The sequence below is a fragment of the Barbus barbus genome (assembly GCF_936440315.1).
Source record: "Barbus barbus genome assembly, chromosome: 46".
NCBI lineage: Eukaryota > Metazoa > Chordata > Actinopteri > Cypriniformes > Cyprinidae > Barbus > Barbus barbus.
Window position 1 is genome coordinate 13,940,910 of NC_136724.1, and position 24,290 is coordinate 13,965,199.

The 24,290-nt window shown below is 36.1% G+C and overlaps 3 protein-coding genes across 3 annotated transcripts in view; all 3 read right to left on the reverse strand.

The window, feature by feature from the left end:
• Nucleotides 1-159: 159 nt before the first annotated feature.
• Nucleotides 160-4,828, reverse strand: LOC306865029 (myeloid differentiation primary response protein MyD88-like). Its single transcript, XM_079409355.1, has 5 exons — nt 4,357-4,828; nt 3,728-3,850; nt 3,462-3,642; nt 2,965-3,056; nt 160-2,163 (listed from the first exon to the last, which is right to left on the reverse strand). The coding sequence occupies exons 1-5, from the start codon at nt 4,658-4,660 to the stop codon at nt 2,009-2,011; spliced, it is 855 nt and encodes a 284-aa protein (XP_079265481.1). The 5' UTR covers nt 4,661-4,828; the 3' UTR covers nt 160-2,008.
• LOC306865028 (cryptochrome DASH-like) lies at nt 4,357-11,905 on the reverse strand. Its single transcript, XM_079409354.1, has 14 exons — nt 11,754-11,905; nt 10,923-11,095; nt 10,743-10,836; nt 10,503-10,633; nt 9,465-9,613; nt 9,102-9,190; nt 8,308-8,381; nt 8,129-8,218; nt 7,958-8,037; nt 7,402-7,461; nt 7,105-7,262; nt 6,894-7,013; nt 5,906-6,082; nt 4,357-5,827 (listed from the first exon to the last, which is right to left on the reverse strand). Exons 1-14 carry the CDS (start codon nt 11,814-11,816, stop codon nt 5,726-5,728), a joined length of 1,560 nt encoding a protein of 519 aa, XP_079265480.1. The 5' UTR covers nt 11,817-11,905; the 3' UTR covers nt 4,357-5,725.
• Nucleotides 11,906-12,480: 575 nt separating this feature from the next.
• Nucleotides 12,481-24,290, reverse strand: part of LOC306865033 (mitogen-activated protein kinase kinase kinase 3-like) — a 56,753-nt gene continuing 44,943 nt past the window's right edge. Inside the window, exons 13-18 of the mRNA XM_079409361.1 lie at nt 23,844-24,008; nt 22,055-22,203; nt 21,839-21,970; nt 17,922-18,051; nt 15,947-16,124; nt 12,481-15,848 (exon numbers count right to left, since the gene is read on the reverse strand). Of these exons, the coding sequence (XP_079265487.1) occupies nt 15,620-15,848; nt 15,947-16,124; nt 17,922-18,051; nt 21,839-21,970; nt 22,055-22,203; nt 23,844-24,008 (983 nt within the window). The 3' untranslated portion in view covers nt 12,481-15,619. The remainder of the gene's footprint in view (nt 15,849-15,946; nt 16,125-17,921; nt 18,052-21,838; nt 21,971-22,054; nt 22,204-23,843; nt 24,009-24,290) is intronic.

Here is a 24,290-nt window from a genome sequence, read left to right on the forward strand (position 1 = left end):
AATATAATTTTGCGATATTAACAATACATGTATTAATATGATGATTATTATTAATACGATTACTATTATTTAGTAGAAAATTTTATATGACAAATTAAATTGAAAGGCTAAGTAAGAAGAATAATCAAGCAAAGTTAATTGTATTTATTATTTTTTTTTGCAATAACTGGTGACAAATCAGACATAGTTCCATTAAATGTTTAATTATCATTTTGAAATGTTTTATTTATTTTGGAGAATGCATTGTGGCCAGTGGCCTTTTTACGGTTTATTATACTGCCATCTCGTGGCATAAACAGTACATGGACAATTCTTCAAAAAGTATTTCTAAATGGTAGAGGACTTCTGCAAGTAAATCAAGATTAATAATTTAATCTTTTCTTAAAAAAAAACAAAAAAACAAAGGTGTCCAAAAAACATAAAAAACAAATGGGTTACATTAACAGAATACCTGACGTTATGGAAATACAGCGTTAGTCAGAACTGAAGTTTCATGGTGTCAACCTGAAAATACATAATTCTGTTATTTATTTTTTAACTATCCTTTGATATTTTCATAATATTTCTGTACATTCATCATAGAATGTGAACTGTTAAAGTGAAAACGACTGCTAATGCAGGTCACTTCCTGGAGGAAGATGTCATTAGGCAACTGCCTTGAGTTAAAGGGATATTACAAAAGAGTAGAATGAAAAGTAAAATTGAAAACACAGAGAAATTCTATTTAATGAGGATCAACTGCAACAATATTCTCAAGAAGAAGAAAAGAAGTGTATTGTACCCGGGGACATGACAAAAACTAAATAGAATTTTATTATTTGATTAAAAAAATGTGAGACATTACAATCCTGTGCTTCACTGGATCAGTGGTCAGTTTTTAAGTAGCAACTCAAAAGGTACTTTATTCATAGTATCAACCCGTCTGTGCAATCAATAACCAAACATGTTTGATAAAAAAGCACATCATGTATGCTGTAAATCTTGTCTCTCTCTCTCACACACACACACACACACACACACACACCTCTATCTTAATATCTGCAAGGTTTGCAACAGAGGTTACTACTCATTGGTTTTTCTAATGAGCTTCAGAAGTTGTTTTTTTTCAGAAGAATTTCTCACTGCTTCAGTAGAAAGAGTTTCCACCAACAGGATGTGTGGTAAATGTGGCAACTTAATCTTCATACACAAAAATGACAATGAGAAATTAATACATTTTTGAGTAATCATTAATGCTATATGCATAGCAGCCAATATATATTCATCTGTATGTATAATGTTGTAAAATGTGAGAAAACAATATAAAAGTTTGTTGTTTTCATATAAGACAAAGTCTGATCTAACAGATTAAAGCCAGTTGAAGATCATGTGCAGTCAAAGAAAGATTAAGTTACTGAAGATGTGAAAACATGGTTAACCAACCATGACTGTGTGACCGAGATAAAGTTCAGATCTGTAAATCTGTATTAAGCTGCTACCGAAAAATGCTGAGTAACAATGTTCATGTCAAACAGCAGAGCAAAAATAACATCCAGAAATATATTTACAACACAAAACACTGCCAGTATGAACGACTAATTAAAACATCAGAGCAAAAGTGTTTCTTATGAGCCCATACTACTACATACATCACTTCAAAAAGCTTAAAAGTTTAGCAAATCATAGGTAAAATGAGATAGCTGATGCACTTTCAGATTTCACATGCAAAAACACTCAACAAAAACACACTTCTGCACATTGTGAACAAGACGAGAAACCAAATGAATAACCGTTTGTAGGGATTTGCTTTGGAAACTGAGCAACCTTTTGATTAAGGTAGACGTATCTGTCATAAATACCACAAAAAGTACCTTTCTTGAAATGTTCATAAGCTGGACTCACTACTGAGTCTGAGAAACTCTCCCAATCAAGCAAAAATCACTTAAGGTATTTTCCCTTCATCCTCTAGAGAATAGCTTTACCCAGTGATGACTGCAAAGTAAACCTTTAACAGTGTCTATAGAAAAGTTCAGGGCAGTGAGAGTGCTTTGGCCAGCCGGGTCCAGAACCAGGCCTGTGTGCAGGGTCTGGTGTAATCACAGATGGTCAGAAAACGGAGAATGCTGGGAAAAGGCTTCTTCATGGATTTGTAGACAACAGGGATTAGACATTTAGAGCGAGCTCCTGCAGCAGAGACAAAAGTCAAACAGTTACAAGAGTTTCTGTGTTGCTGCATTATCCTTCAGTTTTAATGACATGAAATGCATACTTCAGCACAGCTTTGCACAGATATATCACAACAACTGGAGAGTTCGATGACTGAAATATAGCTCCAAACAGTAATGATGGGCTCAATCTTTAGGAAAACAAATGACGTGCTTTTAAGCAGGTAAATTTAGAAGGACTATTTCAAAACTGTTGTAAGAGACAGACTTCCTACTACTTCCTTTTCGACTTTCAACCCATGTAGGCCCGGTTCCACAGACAGGGCTTAGACTAAACCAGGATTAGGCCATAGCTCAATTAGGACATTTAAGTAATTTTTATAAACATGCTTAGGGAAAAAAAAACATTACTAGGGTGCATCTTGAGACAAATCAAAGGCACTGATCAATTTTAAGATCAGTCACTGCAAGTTTATTTCAGTTGAAACAGCTCAGACTTACATTTTAGTCTAGGACTAGGCTTATGCCTTGTCTGTGAAATCGGGGGATACTCACTTAAAGCGACATATACTATACAGCAAATCTTAACTGCTTGATTGTTTACATCATTGCAAAATGTAAACTATATGTACAGAGTTGACATATGCACTAAGTTTATGGCTTCGAACTCTGGTGTGTTTCAAATTTCAGGTTTAAGCATGTTAAGTTGTCAAAACTTGACAAAAAATCAATAGGGTCCTTCGAACAGTGCTTTGGCCCTAATAAGCTAGAAATAAAAATGGCAATACAACTCAAATAAGTATTAAGAAAAATGTTGTACCTGGGCAAAGGCTGAGAGCAAACTTAGTCTGAAAGTCACATGCGTCACTGTCCAGATAGTCATCAGAAATGACCACCACCATCCTCTTGCACCTAAAGGGCAAAAACAAACAAAAACTAAATTATTACAACTGACCACAAACATTTAAAGATTTTAAACAATTCATCAAGAATTTATAAATGTATAAAAATGCATATAATAATAACTAGGAATGCACAGATATTACATTTCTGCTGGCCAATACCAAAAGCAGATTTTTTAAATATTTATTTTATGACTGACACACAATAAATGACTGATATTACTGTTGTAGATTTTGTTTAAACAGATTAAAAATCAAAAAATGAAAGTCACCACAGCAATATTATGAAAGGGTATTAATTTTTATACTGCTAAATTTACAACTAAAATTTTTAATTAATGATTATTATTATAATATTTTTTAAAGATGAACTTTAAGTGAACATTGGATGATAAATAGCCCCAAACCAACTTGCCTTTTCTCTATGAGCTCACTGGCGATGGTCCACACACACGTGCCAGGAAGGACGTCTCGGTCAAAGACACACAGCTTCAGGTTGCGTTCAGTCTGTTCCAACTGTTTGATCATCTCGTGCACAAACTGGAAGTCATTCTGACAATAGCAGATGAAAGCATCAAAGGTCTCCGGTGTCAGACCTGTCCAGTGAAGACAATGATTAGTTTGGAAATCCGCTACACAACTAACTCCACAGTGCATTCAGACAGAACAGGGAAAACTCACCTTGTGGATCATCATACAGTGTGATGCCGTCTCGCTCCTGTGTGCGCGGCCCACAGCTGTCCACCACTGGAACCTGGACAGGTTTCCTCTGTTGTCTTTCCAAATACTTCCTGCAGTCATCATCTGTGCACAAACACCAACAACATACAACAGCACTTAGTTGGAGACCTTCTCTGTTGTCCAAAATAATGAAAGCCATTTCATTTGTGTTAAATGTTCACAATCTCCTGTACTCAGAATTAGTCATTATTTTCTTAATCATGCTCTTTGGAGACCCCCCCCCTTCTTTTTTAGCAATATGGATAATTTCCTGAAAAGGTCTTTCAATAAACAGACAACTTTTGTTTAAGTGAGTGTACAAGAATTGCAATAAAATGTGAATTTTCATACTCAGTTTTCTACTACTATAATTCTGTTAAATAAAACTTATTTCGATTATACCCTTCTGTTATCTATATTGTTCTGTTAAATTTTCATTTCCTAATATTGATAATGTGACTATAAAGCATTTCAATTAATTCATTTTAATTATTGAAAGCATATACATAATTAATAAAACAGTAATACTAAATATGCTTTTAGTATTCATTTATTATCACATATAGTATAATATAATCTTGTTGACATACCTATAATTTCTTTGAGGTCAGATATAACATCTTTCCTTTCAGCTTTTTGTAAAATCGACAGTAGATTTGCTACTGTTGCCTCTGGACGAGTTTCCCACTCCGTTAAGACCTTTTCAAAGGGATAGTCTCTTTTCTCCAAGTTTTTGATCTCCAGGTAGGTAAAGTCCATTATTTCGGCGACTCTCCTCCAGTCTGCTGCCACTGTGTTTGTTGGATTCAAATACAGCCCCAGTTTCTTTCGGAAACTGCAGTTTAAAGCTGTTACTGGAATCGCCTCATAGTCTATACTTGATTTTGATGCCATATTTATGGCAAAATCTGACTGTTATAAAAACTAAAGTTGTTAATCTCCGCCTTTAACTCGAGAAAGTGATACAACAGTTTAAGGTGTCATTTTCTGACGCTCCTGATAAACAGGGAAATAAAAAATCACGGACTGTAGTATGCTACGCAGTAAACTTCATATGAAGAGGAGGAAATGGTCGCAACAAAACCACTGATCTCAGATCTGCTCAACACCAAATATGGGCAATTTCCGCTGTGATTATGCTGGGTAGTTGACTGTGGAGGAAAACAATGTGTAAAATGGTCTCTTTTGCAGAAGCGTTTTGGTTCAGTGCATAGAAGAATACAATACAATATTTGTCTAATTATGTTTACAGCATTGTCAGAATTCAGTTTAATTTACAGTGAAGCAATTTTGTTTTAAAATAGCCTATTGGCCACCAAAATCAGTGGTTTGACCAACATACAGGAAGCAATTTTGTTGACAAGAAACATGTATTTTGACTTCTTTTTAACATTATCAAATGGAGTAACCCTAAGAAAAGTCCTTTATTCATGTCTCAAAAATACGCTTTAAAGTTTGAAGGGGAGAAAATGGTTGCTTCTTACTTTTTTACACATTTTTACTGCGTTTTGAGCACACAGCTGTCTTTTACAACGTTTTCCCTCACTTTTTAAAACCAAACTGAAACAGTTCACACTTCTCACTTCCTATTTCTGAATAAATGAGGGAAAAATAATTCTTAATGTGCACACTATTCAAACTTTTTCAGTTTTCTTACAATGTCATCACCGTTTCATTTGACGAGGGAAAACTCACCAGAAAAAAAAATCCCAGTCCTTTTATTTTTAGGTATAATAACTTTTCATCATACTTGACTTCACCAGTTACAGTTCATAAAAATGTGATCAGCGGTTTCTGTATCCGCATGTGACAACAGATTCAGAAAGGGCAACACAAAACCAGACTATTTTTCATTTCCCCTTCCTCATTACACTGTGTAGCCTGTGGCCTAAACAGATGCCTCACATCTATTTGTGATGCCCAGCAGCAGAAAAAGCACTTTTCCACTACATCTCCTCCTCAGAAACCCTTATTCTTGGAGAAGTAGAAGTCAATCCCTCTGTCCTTGTGTTGTCTTGGTGTGTAAGATGAGCCCTTCCTTCCTTTTGCTGGTGGACCAGACTGAAAAGAAACCAGTTCCATTATGTAATTTGTTTAAAAACAAGCTCATCTGCAATGTTAAGTTGCTGATAATCTTACTGATTTGTTGTTGATATGGCGACTCCACTCGGGTGCTATGATGACAGGGGAAGGGTATGTTTCGTTGAGTGAAACCTGGGCGCGTGAGAGTGCAGAGTTGCTGAGGGTCCAGGGGGTGTGAACATCCCCACCTTTAATTCCTCGAAGCTCTGGAACCCACTGCCGCACATATTCCCCCTTCAAGATACGTCATAAGTGTCAATTTTGTATCAAAATATGGCTTTTCCAGCAGTAATCTCTCAGATGCATGTATGTGTAACTTCCTCTTCCTATATTTACACTTACGCTCATAGTAAAGCCTGCTCATTTAAGGGACAATGAAGAGCAAGTGGAAAATACCAGAATATGTCTTTATGAATATGATTCACATAAGTTTAGGAACCAAAAGCAGCTGTTAATTTATTATTAATGATCATTTGAATCATTTAAATATCTGTTTAATTTAATGATATCAGAGTGTAATTAAGCACTTTTAAAACTGTAATTTATTTTGTTTAATATATTTTCTTTTATTTTTTTACTAAAGTCTTTTAATCGTTACTAACCTGCTAAATTATTTATTGGTTTATTTAATACAATTTATGTTGATTAAAACAATGGTTTGATATTTTTGTTTCCTTTTCCAATTTAAGTGTTCTATGAATTGTTTTATCATTATTTTACTTAGATTATGGTTATGTCATGATCCACTGTGTCAACTTACCCCATAGTACTGTACACATTGCTATTGGAGCAGGTTGTCATAAAAGTTCAAGTTTATCCATTTGTTTTAAGAATACAAATAACTAATATTACTTTTCAAAATAAGAAAGCTCTAAACATACATCTACTCTGAGAAATATTGACTGGAGTAATAAGTGTGACAACTAGACAATTACTCTTACTTTTTTGTTTAGATGTGCTAGCAAAATATATGAATCAAGAATGCAGGCGTTTTTTTGGTTTAACATGCTATTACCGTAAAAGACCTGTAAAAACTACAATTTACGTTATTGTCATAATCCAGTCCTTGTTTGATCATATTAAACTTCCTGTTTTCTCGTGGGTCATTTCCGATTCCAGCACTGTAGAGCCAGTTTCCATAGTTGCTGCAGACGTCATGGTCCACCTGACACCAATGAAAGACAATAGCGCATCAAACGGCAGCGAAAAGCAGAGAGCATCAACCCACTCCATCACACATAGCAAATGTTTCCTACCAGCAAGTATTCAAACCACTCAGCGCCCAGTCTCCAGTCTAAACCCAAGTCTTTGGTCAAAAAGCTGGCCACATTTTGACGTCCTCTGTTGGACATGAACCCTGTCAGTGCAAGCTCCCTCATGTTCGCATCTACAAACGGCACCCCAGTTCTCCCCTCTGAACAACAAGCGGAAAATATTTCACTTTTAATTCAGAGAAAATCTATTGAAATCTGCATTCTTCAGTTGATTAATAAAATCAAGTACAAAATTAAGAACTGGATAAAAAGACTAGCAAATTCTAAGAGTAACATTACCTTTCCATGCATTGAACAATGTCATATCTGTCTTCCAGGACACATGCTTGTCTTGCAGACCTTCAGATAATGAAGGAAGAAACAATCATGTGTTAGAGCTTTTTTTGCAGAGCACGTCATGTTAGAGCTTCAATGCACAGAATCACTAGTTTAGAGCTTCTAAGAACACTAATGCTAATTAACACTAATGAGAATGTACATGTTTTGCTCTCCACATACACTACAGTTTGAAAGTTGTGTAAGACAGTATGTGTAAGAAATGATAACTTATATTCAGCAAGGATGCATTAAATTGATATAAGACATTTAATACAAGACAAAGACATTTGTAATGTTACAAAATTTCAAATAAATGCTCTACTTTTGAACTTTCTATTCATCGAAGAATTATCACAGTTTCAACAAAAAGCAGCACATAATTGATCAACATTGATCATATTGATAATAAGAAATATTTTGTGAGCACCAAAACAGCATATTAGAATGATTTCTGAAGGATCGTGTGACACTGAACAGAAATGGGTGTAAAAAACTTGCAAAATAAATCCAGACTTACCATTCATATGAAATATTCTGTCTCCATATTTTAAACCCACAAACTTGAAGTAATCTCTCCACAGAAGTTCAAATATCACCCTACACAAAAAGAAAAAATTGTAATGCTGCATATTAAAAACTGACACAAGCTAATTTTATTTGAAAACATATTCCTAAACACGTTATTCACCAGTATGTGCTTTGGTTAGCGGTTCGTTCAGCCTCATACTTCTTAATCTGCTCATAGATGTACCTGGGTGATATGCAGCCCAACGCCAGCCTGAAGGAGGAGGATCAAAAACCCAAGACTGCTCAGTATTAGTCTGTTCTTTGCTCATACATTATGAAAACATCATTTTGAGGGCCTACCATGGAGAAAATTTTGTGGAATAGTCAACTCCGATCATGCCATTCCGGGTCTCCTTATAAGTTGCAACAGCATTCTGTGATAAAACAAGAGCATTAAGTAACCCTCTCTCATTGATTAAAGGAGTTGTTCATCCAAAAATTAATTTTTGCTGATTTACTCACCCTCTGGTCATCCAAGATGTTGATGAGTTTGCTTCATCATTGGAACAGATTTGGACATTACATCACCTACTCGCCAGTGGATCCTCTGCAGTGAATGGGTGCCGTCAGAATGAGAGTCCAAACATCTGATAAAAACATCACAATAATCCACAAATCCATAATCTCACTTCACCTCCTGTTGTCCTCTAACATCAAAATCCACAGAGATACAGTATTTCTTTAGAACTGAGGCCTATCTTTGCTTGTAAACAGTGCTTGTTCTGTGCATATTTCTCTCCTGATTCAAGCAAGACGAATTTGGAGAAAGCAATATTATGGATCGAGGACTTATCACAAACACGCACAAGATGTTAATTGATAGACTGGATTCGTGTGGGATACTTGTGGATTATTGTGATGTTTTTAATCAGCTGTTTGGACTCTCATTCTGACGGCACCCATTCACTGCAGAGGATTTATTGGTGTGCAAATGATGTAATGCTAAATTTTTCCAAATCTCTTTCGATGAAGAAACAAACTCATCTACTGTCATCTTGGATGGCATTGAGGGTTAGTAAACTTTTATCAAATTCGAATATTAGGGTGAACAATTTTTTAAGTCATTTTTAGAAAACTGTAAGTAGAGGCCTCACTGTATCCCAAAAGTAATGTTTCAGCCTAGCAAGAGCCTCAGTCTCTCCACCGTGGCATGGGAAAGCCGAGCGGCAGTCCTCCACCGGCTCTGAAACCACAGACAGGAAATATATCATGATTATTCCTCACTGCTTAACAAAAAGTGAATTTGGTTTATCTTCTAAATATTCCCCTGAGGATTAGTCATCTGAGAGGAAATCACACCACAATTCATGTAATATTGCTATATTAAGAAAGAGGAAATATGAATAACTGATTCAGCCTGGAGCTTTTCACCATCTTGCTGACTGTGTCATGTTTTGGATCTTGAGATACTGGAGCAGTTTGCTCTATATACAGTACATTTATGTAAATCAAGGTACCCATCTGTCCCAGGCCCTCAAATGTGGGGATGGTGCCCTCCTCCAGTCCAACGGGAAGAGATTTAACCTGCTCCAGGTTGGAAAGGACAGGTCGCACCCTGCCCTGTCCCTCAACTACTTTTCTAAACTGGGTGTAAATATCAGGTAACCTAACAAAGACAGAAGAAATTAGAAGCATAAACAGGAAATTCAATCTCACAAATATTGTGCTGATCCCACATGATTTGAAACTGAAACTGCAATTACTAATCAGATCCTAAAAAACAGGAAGTTACTGTAGCAGTGCTCTTGCTAAATAGTTTCCAGTATTTTCTGTGAAGTTTCCTAGGAAAGTTGAATGAGTTAAGTTTACTAACATAGATAGGCTAAAGTAATTGGTTATGTTTTATTATATGTCAGCACCAAAGTTTATTTTAATGAAAAAACTGTGCAGTTTTAAGCACAAAAGCAATGAAAAAACAATAAAAGAATTAGTTATGTGGCATTTTGCATTTTCAGATAATGGTTTTCATACACCTGTTTGGTAAAGTTGTTAAAGTATAGTATAGGGAAGATGTACTATTAAAAATGCAGAATTTAACTATGTTGATAGCATAATATTATGTAGGAGGGAAAGGCACAGACCATAACAGTTCCATAATACTCTCTAAATTTTGAAACATTATCATTAACTATCCAAATCCCATGAAGGGATTAACTAAGGTTACACTTAACTTAATACTAGTGTTGTTATTGTTAAGTGACATTAATTTTCAGTAATTGTCATAATTCTAAAATAAATGATAAATATTAGATGAAAAACAAACTTACAAAAACTCGAAATAAAATGCAAACTTAAAAACAAAAAATAAATGAGCAAAATAGAAATATTAAAGTATAACTAATAACTAAAACTAATAAACTTGAAAAAAGGCACAATTATCAACTTAAAATTAAAACAAAAACTGAAAATATAAAAAATAAGCTTATTTTAAATATTAATATATACTATAATAGTATATACATAATCCTAAAATAACACTGCAACACTTGTCCTACCCTCTAATGTGACTGAATGGCAGATCATCTCTGTGGTAAAGAGTGGAACCCCAGAAAGTCTGAACTTTGACTTTGTTTTGGCAGCAGATGTCCTTTAGCTTCTTCTCCACAGACTTTTCCTCTGATGCCACCTTCAGGTAAAAGACAGAAAGTGTCAGACTGCACTTCACATTCCCAGCACTATATGTGGCCACAGAGCCTATAAAATCAGTGATGGCTGTTAATGGCACTGAAACGCACCTCCTCATGAAATGCCACAGCTGTGACTGAACCCAGCTGCTGAATCAAATCACTAACAACATCCTCCGGCTTCCCTTGTCTCACCAACAGTGTGCTGCACAAAGGCATATAAATACATATTAATCATATAACATCAGTAGGTGGACAGAAAGTACATTCTGTGTGTAATGAAGTTCCCACCTGCCCCATTTCTTCAGTGTGGCCCTCAGGTCTTTCACACTGTCCAGGAGGAAGCGTAAACGAAACGGGCCAGTCTTGGGGAAGTTGAAGTGACAGGTGCCCTGGTAATGGCGCGGGTCAAAGCAGTAGAGGGGGATTATGTGATCGGCATTCCTCTGAGCCCAATGAAACACCTGGATGAGTGAGGTAAAACCGGTTTGTCATATTTTTCTAATAGGTCCAACAAAGCTTAACTTGTCAAAGCAAGCACAAGTTCATCTGCCCAGTTCATAGAATTAAAATGTTTATTAATTTAACAGATTAAAGGTTTGCTAGGTGTCATATACATACATACATAATATTGTATAATGTAAACACATTGTATGTAAACACAATCATGCCAATAAAGTACTTTTAAATTGAATAAATATAACTATAATTCAAATATTAGATATAATTTAATATTTAATAAATGTAATTTGGATGTTTGTATATGTATATGACTCATTTATTATAAAACAGCACATTCTCCATAGAAGCGCTAGTATTTGGCCACACCCCTTGTGACGATTACCGACAAACCACCCAATGAGCGCCCAGATTTCGCTTCATATGGACATGATGTTTTGCAACTCAGATTAAACGTATTCCATTTATTATTCTCAAGTGTTCTCTTTTATAGTTAAAAAATATTATTAGTGAGAGAATCATTGCAACTTGTTAAATCTCAAGCAGCGTATCATGTAATAACGTTAAAGCGTATTGATTCAGGCGCGAGTGTGTTTTGCTCGAGACAACAGACCGAACGCTTCTATATTCTATAGATTAGAAAACCTGTGATATTTACAGTACCTCGTTATCATGCAGACGCAGGTCGTTCCTCAGCAGACATATGACCGTACGAGAAGCGGACATCCTGGAAATAGGTCTTTAAAGAAGTCTGAAGCGGTCGTGTTTATGTTGAGCATGCAGACAGACCAGCGGTGGAAGACCGGAAGTGAGTCAGGACACGTGAGGTTACCAAACACGCTCATGTGCTCTTCTCGCCAAACTTGCTGTCAATAAACTCTTAAAATAATAAAGGAAAAGTGTTTAATAAGCTACAGTTAAACGTGAACAGGAACGTTTTACACGATATAACAAATATAGGAATAAGAAATAACGATTATTTAATACGAAAAAGTAAAAGTTAGTTAGGTTCAAGCTAAAATAATAGATATATTGTTCATAGACATGGCTGTCGTTTTGAGAACTTTTGCTCAATTAATTGCCAGAAAGCTCCCGTATCATTTGTTAGCAGATGTAACATTGTTTGATATTTTAAATCTAATTGAATAAAGTAGTCTACATATGAAATTCATTCAGTTCATATTAGTTATTTAAAGTGTATTAATGCATTATTGACCACTGTACGCTTACAAATCTGCAAATGCACCATGCTTGTCTAGAATGATAAGTTATAACCTGTATTTTACATACAAGTTATTATATCAATGTATTTGCAACTGAAAATTTTATAACATTAACATTTTTCATGTTAAAATTCAAACAACACAGAATAACCACAGAAGCTGGTTTTAGACAATAAATTTATTTATTCAAATGTACAAAATCACTGATAAATGTTTCCAGGCTTTTTCATGAAGGCAGCACAGAATTCTTCATTCTTAGCCCCTCAAAAACCAGCATCGTCTGTTCACCCTCAGCTGAGATCATCTGCAACCCAGACCGCTCCACAATCAGAACAATAACAATATACTGTGACTAAGGTACTTTGAATATAATGAACCATTATGACAGCTCGGTACAGTATATATTTACAATACAATCCTCTTCAGTAAAAGATCTTCAGCAAATGTCCTTGACAGCATCAATGCGTGATACTGAAACCATCTGAAGGACATCATAAAACACATTCCACCATTAAATGTTTTTAAAATGACTGACCTCTCAGAATAAGGGCATCAGAGAAGGCACTAATTGCAACATGAATTGCTGCTGGTGTATTTTTTTCGAGTTCAGAACAAAAAACAGCAAAAGTTTAGCATTTACATTTGGACAAGATTTAAAAAAAAAAAGAAAAAAAAGTCATTTAAGACAATGTATGTTTAAAGGAATAGTTAGTACAAAAAATGTCATCCAAGAACAGATTTGGAGAAATTTAGCATTACATCACTTGCTCACCAGTGGATCCACTGCAATGAATGGGTGCCGTCAGAATGAGAGTCCAAAACTTATTAACGATGGATTTGTTTATAAAAAAATAATAAACACAGCAGCTTTTCTCTGCACTGTAATCATGTGAATTACTTCTGGATTATAGTGATTTTCTCAGCTGTTTGGACGGCACCCAGTCACTGCAGATGATCCATTTGTGAGCAAGTAATGTAAAATCTGTTCAGATAAAGAAACAAACTCATGTATATATCGGATGACCTGAGGAGGAGTAAATTCAGCAAATTTTCATTTTTGAGTGAACTATTGCTTTAACTTTTTTGTTATATTGTGTTTATTTTCATAATGATAAGGAAAACTCTGCATATTAGAAAAGAATAGTTTGAGTCAACAAAAGAAAGAAACTCACCATAGGTTACAAATCAAGACACCAAACAGTTCTGAAATGACCAAATTCATAATTCAAGCATCTCACTCTTTGGTTGTATTCGAACAGTGAACAGTACAAGAATGCTAACACACCAGCCGTAGTAGTCTTCTCTGAAATATTGCTTTGACACTTTAGGGTAATTTTTATAATAATAGAAAAAGTTTGGTAGTCATTCCAAAAGTGAATTTAAAAAAATGTATAAAAATATCTCCGCTGATTATCCTATGTGCTCTATGCATGAGTCCAAGAATGCAATGGGAACGTATTTACAGTGATTATCTCTGGGTAAAGAGTGCTTTAACTAAAACGTTACATAATATTAAAAAAAGATGTGTTTATACAGTCTTCATTAGCTAAAAAGACATGAAAAAATTACACATTTCTCTGTCTCATACCACTTTGGTGGTTGCATATGTCTTACTCTGTGTCATTCTTATTTGGTTAGATTCTAACCATCAAACACCGTAATCTTAACAAAAAATTACTCAGATGAGTATTGTACAGTACAAATATCATTATAATTGCTCCATGAGGTCTTTTCTATGTACTTTCAATGACACTCAGGATTGGACCCAGGGATACAGAGGTACATGAGCCATAATCAAAATCAACTCTCTTTTATGACCAAATGAATTCTGTTAAACAAAAGACCACCTTAAAATGACACTCTAATACATTTGTGCCAAACACAGACCGTATGTGATTTGTCCAGCAACCCCTGTAGTATCGCATCAGAGTGTTTGGGCTGGTTTCGAGTGCATCAGGGGATCAGATAAAGTCAACCGGCAGTAATGCATATAAACTAAGCTACTGTAATCAGTATTGTTTGGGCAGTGACATTTTATGTGCCATTCTGTGCCAGTATAGTAAGTGTTGGCACATTGACTGCATTGTATAAATCCCTAGCCAAAGGCTCTGTCCCAAATGGCAATGACAAATAGGAGTGTCCATTATAAAGAAAAGGAAAAAAAAATTACTTTATAAAACTGTGGACATTTTTAGTAATGAATTTTATGGTTTAAAAAAAACAACTTTATACCATTTTTAAAAATGTCATGCGGTGTAACCATCAATAATATCCTTACACATCGAGTGTACATATCTTTATGATTTTTTAAATATGTGATTAGGTTAAAAAGCGCTTTTTTCAGAAATATCATAAATTATGTGATCAGAAATATTAAAGTTTTTGGGAGTCACACCACATAACATTTTGAAAGTATTAATTATTTTTAACCATTAATTCTTAAATATATATATCAAAACATTTAATTATTTTAATGAGGATTAATTATAAGAACAGTTGTACTGAATTAATTTAAATTTATTTTTGGATAAATGAATAGATTTGGCCAAAAAACTAAATTGGTTTATGTCACCAACCCACTCTCAGCTCTTACTGCCCTTTAAAAGTTTATACAATTTGTCACAAGGAATGTTGGGTAATAGTGTGCTGTAAACCTTGGTCCGTTTATATACAGTGATCTCACGTTTCCATGGTCATCAACATCACAAATCTAGTAAAGTTTGTCATATTTTCATTTTGTAAATATTTAATATATATTTATAGTGCTATAATTTGTGTTATATTACCTAGACAGTAAATTACAAAATAATAATTAACACTGCTGACATTTGACATCATTCTCTCTTCTGACTGCTATGATTAATCTCTCCATTTTATTTTTCCTCTTTTGGAAAGTCGTGGAAATGCTATCATGGATTTTTTTCTTTTGCATTTGGAGCTAATGGGAATGCAAAATTATATTTGCTGTAGAAGTTTACCCAACTATGACAACTCCTGAGAGCCCTAAAAATGTAAAAAGGGTCCATTTAGCAAAAGGGGTGTAGCTCATGAATTGACGTTCTCGAGTCAAGTGCCTCATTTGGGACAGGGCTATGACTCTAATTAACAATCCGGGAAGTGCTATCTACTGTCCATGATATTTGTCGAGCTGCGTTAGGGAGATACACACCCCCTCGTTGTGGTCACGTTTGTTCTTAGTCGGCTGGTTGGTGGATTTCTCCGGACCCTGGAAGGCAAGAGTGGTGAGTCCGCGGGCAGGTGTGTGGATTTCCCTGGAGAGTCCAGAGAGATCCGAGATCTGTAGGATCAGAAGCTGCCCTGGACAAAAGGGTGGCTGAGAAGCCCCTCGGCAGTGGGCCGCCATTTCTCTTCAACAAAGACCTGCCGCAGAAGTTCCCTGCATGCGTCGGACACACCCTCGGGCAGGTTTGGCTTAGTCGGCTGGGTTGCGATTTTGAAAATGGCTGCCATTGCTTCATATTCAGCCCACGGGGGCTTCTGGGTTAGCATCTCTACAACCGTGCAGGCAACACTCCTGAGGAGAGAATTATTATAGTCAACCGAAAGTCAATGAAATAGTATCTCAATACCACTAAAATAACGCTGATTTGCATAAAATGCAATAGATCTCACCAAATATCTGCTTTGCGTCCGTATCCTTCTCCATTGATGACTTCCGGGCTCATCCAGTAGGGGGTGCCGGTGACCGATTTGATTCCCGTCCCGGACATGCAGATGGTCTGAATGCGCTTGCTCGCCCCGAAATCTCCCAGCTTCACATTTCCAGAGGAGTCCCTCAGAATGTTAGCTCCTGCGAGGAAACGTGCAGATTGAGTTACACCAGTCGAGATGTTTGTCTGACCAACGATGACAACTGCATAAAATTATAAGCTGCCTATGGCTGATGCCGTTTGAAGTTTGAGACACACTCTTTCTTCCCACACTTCTAGTCGGAGTGATTTTCCGTTGCTTTAGCCTTGTTGCCTGTGAGATTTGTGCTTGTTTGAGTAGTGACTAATTCCCACCAGCCACAAGATTTCCACACCCTGGAAGTTTGACTGTACTGTGAATAGAAAATTAAGACCGAATACGAGAGGAAGGACAGAGACTTCTTGTGGATATTTCCAATAGAGGATCCTCGGTTTGTTATGGCAATGACAGAGACTGTATTGGTCACATGTGCAAAAAGTATGTGGCCTTAAAAGTATTTGAACAGTTTTGCAAATGTATGTTGCTGGAATGTTACTTAAACATTTCTGAAACATTTTTTACAATTACTTTAAAGGGGTCATATGATGTTGCTAAAAATAACATTATTTGGTGTAATGCAATGTGTTTATGTGGTTTAAGGTTCAAAAAACACATTATTTTCCACATACTGTACATTATTGTTGCTCCTTTATGCCCCGCCTTTCTGAAACATGTCGATTTTTACAAAGCTCATCGTTCTGAGAAGCGAGACGTGCTCTGATTGGCCAGCTATCCAGTGCATTGTGATTGGCCGAATAACTCAAGCGTGAGACGGAAATGTTACGCCCCTTACCGTATTGTGATGTCGTGTCCCGGCGCGATGGTACAAAAACATTATAAACGAGGTATTTGTTGCATCCAGTGGGGGCATAATTACTGATTATAATGACTTATACTGTCTTTTTACGCTTTTCACGTTGCATCGTACCGCGTAAACATTACCATCTCTGCATTTGTGATCGGAGAAACATAAACAACAAGCACTACTCTACACAGCTCAAAACTTGCGTTTGAACCGTCAGTAGCAGAAACGTACTTACAGGCTGTGAGTCAGAAGCGTCAGACTGTCCTTGCAAAGTTGGATTTGCCCCACTTTATAGAAATAGCCTTTGTGCACTTTGGAAAGTACTTTGGAAGCCCAAAGTACTTTCACTTTCACAACGAAACACAGCGTCTCCAGGACATGGCGCCGGCAGCAGCAACAATACTACAGCGGGAATAATAGTTCCGCCTTCTTTCATTGCATGTACATTTGAGTGGTGTTTTGCAAATCTTCCCACACCGTGACGTAGACATGTGGGGGCGTGTTTAAATGAGCCGTTTTAGGGGGCGTGGCAGAGTCTTAACTTTTATAAAGAATATCTCTTTGGTTTTGAGACTTCAGTCTTTGCAACTTCAGAGATCTTATCTATGCACAAACAGCTTGTAACGCTCCAAAGAAAAAGGAAAACTTGAAATCGCATCATATGACCCCTTTAAGTGTCCATTTTATGGGCCCACGTCTGAGTGAATAAAGAATGTCCTTGTCTAGTTGAAGCAATGCTGACATTTTCTGGTAGGTAAATATAATTTTAGGACATTTAATATCAATGCTTAAAAAATGCCTAATAGACTGGCTGTTCATTTTAGTCAGAATTTATCCCTTAAGTAGAGGAATGCCAAACATTTCCTCCTTGCTATTTTTGGCTATACCTAAAGTAAGTAAAACAAATCTGAGCCAAACTAATGTTATTTCACCTAATAAGAAGGAATGTATTTCAGGTGGTGTGGTGCAAGCGACACTCTCCTTCAGATTTACATTACAAAGCAATAGCCCACTGTTCTTAGCTGGAGGTGATTTATGACTACTGCGATTTACCTTTGATGTCTCTGTGTACGATCATGTTGCTGTGCAAATAGTGGACTCCCTGTAGGATCTGTCGGGTGTATCTGCGGGTGACTTTTTCAGTCAGTGCTCCGTATGCCTTCAGCTGGTCTTTAATAGAGCCCTAGACACACATGGACACACAGATTAATCATACTGGACAGACAAGAGCAAAGAAGCCAGATACCATATTCAGCGCATAAAATGTAAGCATGTGTTTTATTCTCCAAAAGCTACAAAGGCTATGTATTTTTATTAGGAAACTTCAAAAACAAGCTGTCAGCATATGCTTTGACATTTAAAAAACATAAAAACAGGATTCAAACCTGTTTACCAAAGGATACTGTGCAATGGAAAGTGGTTTGACCCTTTCATGATATCTTGATTTTTGTTGTTGCAAATGTTTTACTGCATTATTATTGTTAATACTGTATGCAGGGATGTAAACATGTATTATGTAACAAAGTACAAAGTATTAAAATTTGCTGATATTTTAAAACTCATATTTGTTGCTTTTCAAGAAGTGTGCTATTACTATGGTGTTTTTACCCTTATGTGTGTTTGTGATTACTTTGTCTACAATTAAATGTGTACATATTTTATATCGTAATATATAAAATGCATTAAATTTGATTAAATATTATGAAATAATAAATGTTCAATTTTTAACAAAATATTTATAATAAGGTTAAATTTATTAACATTTGCTAATTACCTTAGCATGAATTAACAATGAAAAATACTTAAAACAATTATTAATTTCAATTAGTGTTAATTTCAACATTTACAAATACATTATTAAAACCAAAGGTTATATCTGTTAATATTATTTAATTGACTTAAGCTAAACATAAAAAACCTTTGTATTTTTATTCACATTTTACATCAGTAAACTATTTCACTATTTTAATAACTACTTTTATTAACTAACATTCAAAAAGATTAATAAATATCTAATAAATATGAATCTAATGTTTTGAGGAGTATGTTTGCCTGTCAGTTACCGCGCCGGTGTGGATACTGTACTTAGGAATCACAGATTCTAGACTACATCTTGGAATACATGACCCAAATAAAAATTTTCACCGTATATTGCCATCTGAACAAGAAAGTAACAAGTCTGCCACGTTTGTTCTGACCAACTGAGGAAAAAAGCATTACAAGAAATCACGCTACCAATGGTAATTTAATTCAAATTATTAATGTTAACAACATCAGCATTGCGTGACTATGAGTATGAGTGTGTATTAGCATGTAGATTTAAATTTGTGTACAGTCTAATCTAATTGTCATGCCATTCGAATTTCATTATTAAGAAATTCTTTTAACCCAAAAAGCAAATTATGCTCCCTTCGAACTGGTTTTCTTTAAAATACAAATCTTGTATAATCCCAGGCTATCAGTAATCAGAAGCACATTTAAAACTGGAATATAATTTAATTTCATTCACATGTGTTTCATAAACACATAATCCTTTCTGGATTACAATCCACCATCAAAATGATACATTTCATTATTCTAGCTGCTGTGAGAAAAGGCTAAACGAGTCACCACCCGCAGGATCCTCACATGCGATAGCCTACCAGCCGGGACAACTTCTTTATGTTTACAGACGTGACGTAATGATGCAGTGCCATGCTCGAATTTCCCACGAAAACCTACCCGTACCACTCAAATTAGAAAACATTATTATAAACTAACTGTTGTGAATCGGGCTAAAGTAAGGTGATAGTTTTGAACACTGGCTGGTTATGTACTTGCTCAAATATTGATTTCGGATCATTTTTAACCCCAAAAAGTTACGGACTGCAGCTTTAAATAAGGAAATCCGGAAGAGTGCATATACTTTTTCACAGCACTATCTTATATTATATTATTTGCTGTAAAGCAGTGTGTCAGGAAGTCACACTCAGATGTGTTTACAAAAGTGGAGCTGGAAGTGTACGGTTCATCAGAACACTGAACTTTTTTTAACTTTCTGGAAAAACAGATCATAGTGCCAAATGTTTCTCACATGTGACTGTGTTTCTTTGAAACACCGGCCCAAACAAAGTTCATATTTCCTCAGCTTTCCTGTTTACACCCCTTCGCCGAAGAAACAATGTCTCCTCAAGGACAACATCGTGAAACACCTGTGACGCAGACTACAATGAAAGAAACCATTCCTAGCCTTCCTAGCAATAATGCATTTGCACAGCTTCTTCTAAGTAGTAATATTGTGTATTATGAAGTATCACAATGTCCTTTTCAAGTTATTAAAAGAAACAATGTGTACCGCATATGTAATCCTACTGTAATACACTCCTACAGGCTCCAGCGATCTTCTGATCCCTCATTATGCAATACATTTGTCACCTCACGTAACCCTATTCCACATCCTACTCATTCAAACTCGTTCTCTCTTTGTCTGTTCCCTTCACCTCTGCTCTTATCAGGACGCAGCAGTGCTGTGCAGAGGCTGGTGGCTTTGGCTCTTAGCAGCGATGCATCTGTCTGCCAGAGACCTTGGTGAAACATTCCCCTTTACCAGACAATATGTGACTAAGACACCGCGAGTCTGTGCATATTAAAATGGAGCTGACGGATGGGACAGACGCTCATAAAGACACCCATTTGCAGAGAAAATGAACTCGTAAAGCCGTGCGGTTGTGCTGACAAAGAACACTGTGGATATGTCCGCGAGCCAGTGACATTTTGGAGTGGGTTTGCTCATTATTTGGAAAGTGCAGATTCATTGTAAGTTTAACAATGTAATTTTCTTAAAACACAAAGAGACACTGAGAATGTGGCCAGTAACAGTTGTTGTTTTTTTTCGATATATGCAATCCATGTTTTTTAGAACCTGATTCGGTGAAGTAAATAAGACAGGGTATCAATACACATTTCCCGATTCAATTTGATTCTGATTCAGTTGGTTTTTTTAGATTCTAATTTCAATTAAATTCGATTTGAAATGGATTAATTTGTCGATTTTGCTTACATATAAAAGAAAATTCAAATGGATTCAAACCAGTAACTCATCTTTTCATAACAAGAATCGGCTCATAAGAGTTGTCTCAAGAATCAGGGTAAACACTGCATGTTCTGATTCACTAAGAAGACCAGTTCACAAGAGTCATTTGTGTGTAAGTCAGGATAAACTATCTGTTCTGTATATATTGATTTACTAAAAAATCAAGGATACACCAGTCTTGCTGTATGTATGACTCATTAAAAGGAACAAGTTCATCAGAATCATTTGTTCTTGAATCAAGATATATTATAAGAATAATTTTTTTCATAATCAAAATACACTTGTCTTGCTGTATGTTCTGATTTATTAAAAATAACTGGTTTATAAGAGTCATTTATTTATTAATCAGGCTACACGGTTCATGTTTTGATTCACAAAAAAGAACCGGTTCATACAAGTCATTTGTTCTTGAATTAAGAGACACTGGATGTGCTGTATGTTTTGATTCACCAAAAGCATATGCTTCATACAAGTCTTTTGTTTATGAATCAGGCTACTCTGGTCATGCTGTATGTACTGATTCACTAAAAAGATCTGGTTTATTAGAGTCATTTGTTCGTGGATCGGGCTGCACTGGAGAGGCTATTTGTTTTGATTCACTAAAATGAACTGGTTCATAAGAGTCACTTGTTCATAAACCAGATTGTCCATGGACAGTGAATAAGAAGCATATTTTTGTACTGTGTGTTTGGTGAGTTTACATGAAGATGTTACTGTTTTCTTATTTATTCCACAGTATGCATGAAGCCTACATTAACTTACACAAAAAGACAAAATAATAATAGACACTGAGGGGCTAAATCTAATGTGTGTGAGTCATTCTAAAAGTAAAGATCTCCAAATCCCTCCAATGAGCTGCATCAACACAGAGCAAACATAAACATAACGGTATACACACCCCGGGCATGAATTCCACAAAGATGGACAGCTTTTTCTGCACCGGATCACGCAAACAGCCATAGTACTGCACGATACGGTCGTGACGCAGATTCTTCAAGAGCTGGATCTCACACTCCAGTGCATTCACTTCCTGTGGAGACAGACAAGAGACAAGTAAGCACAAATCTCTACAGAGCATAAATACTATCATCATCTGAGTCCACTTCACACTTACCTTACTGGTCTCCTGACACTCAGGGTCAAAGGGCACCTGCTTGGCCGCCAGCTCGCGTCCCGTGTCAACATCGTAGCATAGGTAGACCTCGCCAAACGCTCCACGACCGAGCAGTTTCCCCTGACGCCAGTTTACAGGAGCCCTTGGGGCTGAGGAGGGTAAGAAGAAACAAACCACGTTAACCTCACCAGCAAACCGCAGACTGTAACTTAAACCAGACCAAATCACACACACAGACTCGCAGACAACTCCGAGTCAAACCGCAACTGTCTTACTATACAGATTTACACTTTCAGATTTATTTGCAACTGTTCCCCTCTCAGGCAATAAACTAGGATTTAAATGAACAGAGCGGCAGACAGTGAACTATTGGCAGTCGCTGCAAGTTATTCAAGACTAAATATTAAACACCTGAATATTACCTCTTTAAATCAAGGCCGCGTCGAACTGAAGCAAATCCTTCAGGGTGTGTTTTTTTTTTCTAACACTCTAATACAACATTTTATGTTTGGCAATATCTGAATCTCTTTTTTATGGCTCTCTCATGACTGATTGCTATCATGAGCCACACACATAATAATACAATCTGTGTCTGCTGCTATTGTTATATAAACATGCTGTATGGATCTAATCATAGATAGATGAACTTCAAGTCTGGATGCAGTTAAACTACACCCAAGTCTGAGAAATACCAGTCACCAGCGAAGATTTACGCATCTCTCAGACTAATTTCCCACTTATTCTATGACGGACACTTTTGCGCCAGCATTTACGATGATTTTAATCAGTTTAGTGTTCCTATTATGACATTTGACATGAAGCTATCTGAATAGTTTATGGAGGGCACTGGGGGGAAAGAACCCGCAGGCAGACAGTAGAGATTAGCATCTATGTTCATAAGTCAAACTCAGGCGCCCGTCCTGGATTCCTCGGAGGAAATGGAGCTGATTAAAGAACCTGTTTGCAGACTGCAGAGCTCAAACACACAAGAGCACAGCACAAACCATGCAGAGACGGGTTTATTCATCATCTCTAATAGAGGCGGGAAGTATGTACAAAATCGAATGGTAACAATGTGTATATAATTATAGTTTCTTTCTCTATGATTAAAGCTAAATTCTAATTTACAAGATTCCAATTTATTTAAATTAGTTTCAGTTATGTCCATTTTGCTTGCATTTTGCATTCTTAAATTAAACAAATTTTTTGTCGCTAATGCTGTAAATTATACAGGACGGTGTTTTAGACTGATTCAAAGGCTTGTTATCGCAAAAAGGACCACACTAGTCTCGCTGTGTGATTTTGGTTCCTTAAAATAAACTGTTCATGAGAGTCATTTCCTTGTGAATCAGACTACACTGGTCAAGCTGTATCCTTCTGATTCCCTAAAGACAACAGTTCATAAGAGTCACTTGCTTGTTATTGGATTTAACTGATAATGTTGTTTTTTGCATGCAGCCTGCAAGGACAATTCAATAGAAATAATTTTTTTGTCAATATTTTGTGTTACATTCTTTTTTTATCATGCTACATTAAATATACACATCAAACTCACACTGACAACTCAGATTAAATATGATTTCTTTTGCTGTCATGCTACAGATTCAGCTGCAGCAGATGGTACATAGAAAGCAGTGCAGCCCTACTTATGCACTGAGAAAATGTTCATGGTTATGCTACAACCAGACACTTCTGGTCTGAAGGCAAGTGTGTAAATATGCGTTAAGTCATTTTCTTTTCTAATGGTCTGCATAAGTGTCCTCGTGTGTATGCACGTATGTGTTCTTACATTTAGGAGTGTTGTGTTGGCTGTTTTTCTCAGCCCAACTGATGGAGTGCAGATCTCCACTGTACAGCATGGTGCTTTCTCCATTATAGCTGCGTGTACGGCTGGACGGGACCAGCTGAAACAGGTTTTCTTGAGGCATAAAGCTTCGAGGGAAGGTCCTTCGACCTGGATACAAACACATATTTTAGGCGCACATGATACAAAATACAAATACACCTTTAGAGCAATAAACTTCCATGATCTTTTTGGAGACTTTCCCGTTTTTTTCTATTACTGTATACTGGGTTTATAAAAGCTGTATTAAAAAGTTATATCTAAGTTGTATTAAGTTATATATAAAATTGTGTTCATTTTTTATATATTTTTTTTTAAATCACAATTTTAAATTTCTTTGATATTTCCAGGTTTCCCACTTTTAATATACATGTGTCCACATTTAATTTTCAA

Excerpts from the sequence above, each read along its gene's own strand:
- LOC306865029 (XM_079409355.1), bottom strand. The coding sequence starts at position 4,660 with ATGGCATCAAAATCAAGTATAGACTATGAGGCGATTCCAGTAACAGCT. Across the intron at positions 3,643-3,727 it reads ACTGTATGATGATCCACAAG|GTCTGACACCGGAGACCTTT; the intron begins GTGAGTTTTCCC and ends TTCACTGGACAG. Across the intron at positions 2,164-2,964 it reads TGCTCTCAGCCTTTGCCCAG|GAGCTCGCTCTAAATGTCTA; the intron begins GTACAACATTTT and ends TCTCTGCTGCAG.
- LOC306865028 (XM_079409354.1), bottom strand. The coding sequence starts at position 11,816 with ATGTCCGCTTCTCGTACGGTCATATGTCTGCTGAGGAACGACCTGCGT. Across the intron at positions 10,837-10,922 it reads ACACTGAAGAAATGGGGCAG|CACACTGTTGGTGAGACAAG; the intron begins GTGGGAACTTCA and ends GCCTTTGTGCAG. Across the intron at positions 8,382-9,101 it reads AACATTACTTTTGGGATACA|AATGCTGTTGCAACTTATAA; the intron begins GTGAGGCCTCTA and ends GTTTTATCACAG.